Source organism: Melozone crissalis, unplaced genomic scaffold, assembly GCF_028551555.1.
Source record: "Melozone crissalis strain CALT ecotype California unplaced genomic scaffold, PUWL_Pcris_2 ptg000023l_1, whole genome shotgun sequence".
In the NCBI taxonomy this organism is placed as follows: domain Eukaryota; kingdom Metazoa; phylum Chordata; class Aves; order Passeriformes; family Passerellidae; genus Melozone; species Melozone crissalis.
Window position 1 is genome coordinate 17,262,196 of NW_026535801.1, and position 6,652 is coordinate 17,268,847.

At 45.4% G+C, this 6,652-nt stretch overlaps 1 protein-coding gene across 5 annotated transcripts in view; it reads right to left on the reverse strand.

The window, feature by feature from the left end:
• NBEAL1 (neurobeachin like 1) overlaps positions 1-3,449 on the reverse strand; it is a 73,579-nt gene extending 70,130 nt beyond the window's left edge. For all 5 annotated transcript variants that reach the window (XM_054278530.1, XM_054278527.1, XM_054278528.1 and 2 more), the window contains exons 1-2: positions 3,378-3,449; positions 2,662-2,952 (exon numbers count right to left, since the gene is read on the reverse strand). In XM_054278530.1, the coding sequence (XP_054134505.1) occupies positions 2,662-2,712 (51 nt within the window). In that variant the 5' untranslated portion in view covers positions 2,713-2,952; positions 3,378-3,449. The remainder of the gene's footprint in view (positions 1-2,661; positions 2,953-3,377) is intronic.
• Positions 3,450-6,652: the final 3,203 nt, after the last annotated feature.

A 6,652-nucleotide genomic window follows, 5' to 3' on the forward strand; every position in this document is an offset into this window, starting at 1 on the left:
TAAACCACCTCATACATGGTGTCTTCCAAAGACTGCTCCTGTAAAGGCCCTGCTTAATGCTGCTATCTGCCCGTATCTCCAATGCCTCAACCGCTCAAGAGGCAATGAAAATGGAGAAATGCCTTCCTAGTGTTACTTTGCACAAAATTAAGCGTTGCAATGACACCTGATGCTGCCAGAGATGTCAAGGGATCACAAAGAACAAAAGTCACGACCCAGGATAGATGGTAAGATGGTAACACAGCATTATGTAGCACTTGAAAGCTGTGAAAAGCCTTGCTGCTTTAGCAGAGGGTGCTGTATTTAAAAGATTATCACGAAGGACCCGATTATCAAAAGACAAGACCATTAGCAACAGTTGGAAGCATCACAAAGGAGTAGCTTGGATTTCACTGTTTCTGTAGCTAACAAGGCTGCAAAAGCTAAAGCCATGTATATGGGATTTGTGGCACAATAAATAGGAATTTATTGTGCCTTACTCAACTGTCACTCTCCAGCCATTTTCTAGTTTGAAGAATTTGCCTAGCTTTATTTCCCAGGGTGTCATCCAGGGACAGTCACTGCAGTGCAACATACTGCACTTCACTGGGCAGGTATAAACACTTCACTCCCAGCTATAACCAACTTCTCTCTAAACCACTATATCCTATCACTGGTAATTATTGCTACACCTTCCCATTCTGCTAGATGCACTGAGAAGAACAAAGCACAATATACAGATGTTTCCAAGTGGGCTGAATAAACTAATTTACTTTAAGGCCTCCCACATTTTACATCCCAAGATGGAGACATAACTTCTTCATCTGCTTTTAACTTCACCAAGCTTAATACTGTCATTCTGGATGCATGCCTGAAGCAGAATAAGATATCATTTTAACCTGAACCAGTTGAGAGATATGGAAGAAAACTGTTTTGTGATTAACACTTCTTGAAAAAGTGAAGACTCCCTTTTTTTGGATCACTCCAATTGCCCTCATATGTCAAAGACACTCCATTTTATTTTTAAAATACATGTTTTGTTACTTAGGAACAAGCCGTTATCAACAAACAAATTCATTTAATTATGCCCTTAATATATGGGTCTGAAAGAAAAAAAGGCCAAAAAAAATCACTGATAGCTAATGAGGAGACTGAACATATGAAAAGATTATTTATTTCAAACAGCTCATCCTCTACCACCTGAGAGCTGAGTAGACTGTGGGCATATCATTCCCCTCAAGTAACTGAACATCCCCTAAGTGATCTAAACTACACATTTTAAATAGCACTCCTTCATGCAAACTTCCTGCTATGAACAACATAGAGACAGATAGCATACAATCTGAATGAAAGATTCCAGCAAAGGGGGAGTAGGTCCAAGACAGACAGAAGAATATTTTAAACAACAAGGGAGGAAAGAGCCAAAGAACAGCCAATCAAAGAAATTCAGAACTTGGCTCATTTCTGCTGCCTTAGCGTCTCCCAAAGCTGAGTCAAGTCTGGATTCTCTGAATGTATTCCAAGTGCATTTGTTCCTCTCACATCGATGAACTCACGGGCAAAACATCCATCTTCTCCAGTGCTACTCCACTTCCTACTGCCATTATCATTACTACACTGGTTTAAAAGGCAAAGGTCCAAGCCAGCAGCTCACCCACACGGGGAGCAGTAAGAACTGGGACCACGCCGTTGTGCTCGCACTAGGTTTAACAGCGTGTAGAGGATTAAGGCGGTACAAAAATTAGGAAACAGTGCAATTAAGACAAGTACTTTGTGCACTTGTGTTAAATGGTCTGTACTTAACATCTCACATTCTCTAGAAATGAGGTGGGAGGAACAAGCGAAGGACTGTTCTACCCTTATGTCCTGCTGGATTGGAGACTTAAAGAAACCGAAATACAAACGAAGCATGAGACTGCAAAAACGCAAAACAACCCAGAGAATAAGGCCATCAAAAGCTACCCTTGCCACTGAGCTCCTGTATGACAGTAGATCAGTCCTTTCCTCCACCTTTACAGCTGTTTTCTGTATGCTACTTATTTTAGACCCACCTATTCCGATAATCTGCAATCCAATTTTTCTACATACTCGGCACACCCGGCAGCAATCAGGATATGTGCTTTAAACACATTAATTGCTTTACACTATAAAACGCAAATGGAAGCAGGACAGCATTTTTGTATTATTTCTGCCAGGTGAAGGAAATTCATTACTAATGGAATATGTAGATATTATGGCAATAGCCAGCAAAGGCAGACTCTGGAGCAACTTAACAAATCTGTTCTTTGGGAAGGATTTTGCTAAAAAAGGTTAAATAAAATTGAAGCTGTTCAGAAATCAGTAAGTAAAAAGCTGAATACTAGGCAGTACTTAATTAAATTAATACAGCACAGTTTAATTGCTAAAAAATGAAGAATTATGTAAACGTGTACATTCACATACTTAAAATACATAGCTACAATAACTGCTTAAACTGACCCAGGAACACTGCAATTCTCAAACATAAAAAGACCAACTTGAACAGCAAACCATGGGATGAGGCTGTAAACAGTCTAAGAAGTGCAATTACATCCTTTCAGAGGCTAATCACGTCTATGCAATTTCCAAGAAAAAAGATGTTACAGTTTAAATACCTGACTACCAAACAAGAGAGGATAAAAGCAAACAAACACAAATATTTACCTTATTGCAGTAAAGCATCCAAAGCTCATACAGTCTCTCTCGGGATGCCATTCCTCCCCTTCCTCTTCCCGTCGATCCCAGCTACTTTTCCCTTCAAGATCCTACCATGCTCAGTTCCCAGGTGCTTTTTCCACAGTTTTGCTTTATTATTAGTTATAACATAACCCGAGAAGAAGCCAAGTAATAGTTTCAGTCTCTCCTTTTCGAGTAAACAACGAGGCGCAACACAAGCAACTGCAGACAAGTGTCAAGCATGTCCGTTCTTCGCCAGCGCCGCTTCGGTTTTAATCTCTGAAAGTGAAAACACACCCTTCAGGCCTTTGGTGGAGGGAGGAAAACAAATCCGCACTTAAAGCCCACAGACAACCTGGGGACTGGGGCGGCGGCAGTCGCACCGCTTTGCTCTCTGTCACTATTACCGCTGACGGAGAGCTCTGCCGTTCAGTGTTCGTGGCGCTTGCTCGCTTTGGCAGGGGGGAAGCCGCAGGGCAGCCAAGCGGCGCCGCCGGAGCCCCGGGTACGGCCGCTCCCGGCCCGGCAGTGACAGCCACAGCTACCGCCACCGCCCTTCTGCCCCGGGCTCCGCGGCCGCTCCGGACCCCGGCGGGCCCCACAGGCCAGCGGCTGCCAGGCAGAGCCGCAGGGCGCGGGAGGAGCCCCGCGCTGCGCCGCCGCCCGCTCCCGGCCGGGACCGGCCGCCCCGCGCCGCCACCTACCGCACCCCGGCCTCCCTCAGCTCCCGCCGCGCTGCCGCGGCCTCTCCCGCAGCCTACCCGGGCCGCGGCGAGTGGCGGCCGGGCAGGAGGGGCCGAGCGTCGCCACATCGCCCGCCCCGCCCGCGCTCCCGCACACGCCCCGGGCCGCCGCTGAGGGGCGGGGAAGCCGCGGGCGCCATCTTGGCAGCGGGCAGGGGCAGTGCCCGCCCGGGGCGGCCGGGGCAAGGGCAGCGCCAGTGGAGAAGGCGATCCGCAGCCTGCGGCGTCTCACCCACAGAGCCGGCGGTTCCTGCCCGGCCTGCGCCCCTCGGCCGCACCAGGAGCGTGCCCGTAAAGAATCAGCATCCCCATCCTGAGCATCTCAGGAAACCTCCGCACTGCTTTGCTTTATAAGTTAATAAAGGTTACCAAGCACATACACGCGTTTTACATACGCTCCAGAGAGGCCTACCAGCATAGCCTGCAGAGCATGGATATATCCACACATCCAACCTGCTGCCCCTGTATGCAGCCCCCTACCTTGTATGCAGAACTTGCGTAGGACTAAGGAACCAAAGTTAGATTTCCAAAGGAGAAATGCAAAGACGTCCCTCAGCTTGCGAGTGGTGCTGCCCAAGCACACCGGCCTGTGCTGCCGCAGCCGTGGCACTGCACTCCAGTGAAGGACCTTCCTCCTGCTCCTTCAATAGCTGGATCTGCTTGGCATGACTCCCCAGGGAATGGGCTTCCCTCCGTGTCCTCCTGCTCCCTTGGACAGTGAGGCTGGAAGTTAATGTTGTGTCAGACTCCAAAGCAGGGAGGAGGCAGTTTAAGGAGACATGGGGCATCTCCCTAGCTTGCTGGGAGAATCACAAAGCTGCAGCTTTTGGCCACAGCCCTGGTCCTTCTGCCACTGGATCATCTCTTCACTTCGGTTCCTACAGCTTCATGCAATAAAGCATTGCCATTCATTACACAGTTGATCCACTTTCAGGGGATTTTCACATCTTTGCAATGATCTAATCCAAAGTTTGGAAATCCTTTGCAAAGGAAGTGACTCTGCAATATCATTGTAGTGTCTGCTACATTAATTTTTTCTAGGGATGGATAAGTATCACCAAGAGCCCAAAGACAGATTGAGATACATTCCTGCAACAAGCCTTTGCATATTTGTCTTGTTTTTAGCATATCAGTGAAGTTTCCCTGGAGAAATTCAAGAGCTAATCTGTGCTGAATGTTGTTTCATGTGGATCACCACTGTGGGAGTGGTAGAAGTATCTTTTACTGCAATATCTAAACATAGTATCTAGCACGGATGGAGGGACATTGACAAAAATGAGCCTGTAAAATTATTTTTAGTTGTGTGATACATGTGCTCTGATACTTGACGCTAGCCACAATATTCTGCTGCCTTTAGGATGTAAGATAATTTTTTCCATCAAGAAAAAAATAGGAGCTTAGAGTCTAACTCTGTCCCCAGGGCAGGATCTGCTGAGCTTAAACCACCCTGGACTGCCTTTGGTGAAACGTGTCTAGGAAAAAAGAGAGCCTGCCTCCTCCCTGAGAGACTTAGCTCAGGGCTTGAGTTACTGCTGGGAGCTCTTCCCTCACAGCCAACCTGCACCACCTTTCTAGCAATGCAAACCACTGTTATTAGACCCTTCTGCAGTAATTTGATAAAAGGAAGCTCTTTCTAGCAGGTCTTTTGAGTTACAAACTCTTATCACATGTTTTGCAGCCTTTTCTAGACTAAACAACAGCTTATTTCAAATTTCTCTTACAGCTTGCTCCCTTTGAAGAAGTCAGGCCCTAGCAAAGCCATGTAAAAATTCTAATCCTGCCTTCAGATATTGCTCTGATTTTTTGCATTACTGACTCTTGTACGAGCAGCTGCTCCTACACACCAGTTCTGCAAGAGCCTTCAATGAAGCATTAAAAAGCCTTCCTCTGACAGAAGTGGGAGACTCCTCCCTGGCTAAGTGCTGCCACCCCCGTAATTCGGATGCTCCCAGACTATAAAGCAGCCATTTTCCACTCTGCTGGAGTTGTAGCAATGTAGTTATTTTAGTGGGCCTAGGCAATCAGTGCTGCTTGTGTAGGCAGTTCTTGCCTTATATAGGTGCTCTAGATGGAAACGAAAGCATTTGAGATTTGCAACAGAACGATCTGTTCCTGTGTCATTCAGGGTGAGTGGTCTCCTGGTCTGACCTTCTAGAGGTTTCCCTAAGCCAGGAAGCTCCCTGTAAAGTTGTTGAGGTGGCTTTGGGGTGTCTGCATCAGTGGGTGTGTGTCAAGTTTAGTCTTTCCCTGTACAGACAGATATTTAGTATTTGCTATGATAGATATTTGCTTCCATAGATATATGGGCAAAAATGGGAGAGGTCAGTGGAAAAAGGTAGGTTACAGGTTTGTCTCTGCAGGTGGAGTATAATTCTAGGTGAATTTATATTTCAGTGTACTTACCTACACGAATACTCAGCAAATGATATGGAAATCAAAGAATGGAGGAAGGTGTAAAGAGAAGCCTTGCCAGCTATGGATGGGTACTTTAAAATGTGAGTGTTTATGGATAGCTTCAGCTGTGAGATAATTGCTAGACTTTTCATTGCCTGCTCTTCCATAATGATATACCAATTGTTTCATGGACCTTGAACTGTCAGGTCAGCAGTGTTCTTTAGTATTTCATTGTCCCTTAGCTGCTGTCTTGTGGTAACTGTTTACAACAGTGGTTATTTCTCATACTTTGTTTATTACTTTGGGTTTTAATGTCTCTCATCAGGAGCCATAAATTAGTAACTCAGTCATTTTACTGTGGAGTGAATATGTTTGTCAGCGAGTCCAGGTAACAGAATGGATAGAAAGAAGGGTGTGGATAAGGAGAAGGCATTAATTTCGTGTTGAGGAAAGATTTAACAAAGAAATGGACTACACTGGATTGTAACTTTGAGTCCAGGAACCTCTGAAGTGGCAGGAAAAGCCACATACCTTATAATACTGCTTTTGCAAGATTATGCTTCTTTTCTGTGGATGCAAATAAATCAGGCAAAAATCTGTATTTGACTTTTAGATATTCTCAGGCCTGTAGTTTAGCCCTAAGGCTTCTACTGAAACCAAGCCCCAGACCAACAGAAATCATGCTGAGATGAATGTATGGCTAAGCTTTTAGCTGAGCTTTTTTTTGATGTCTTAAAGCTAATGCTTTGTTTACCAACAATAAAGACCTAAAATAGAAATGGATATAGAAATTAGCTTAGAAAGGAACCTGCCCCTCAATCATTACACCTTTTTTTTTTTTT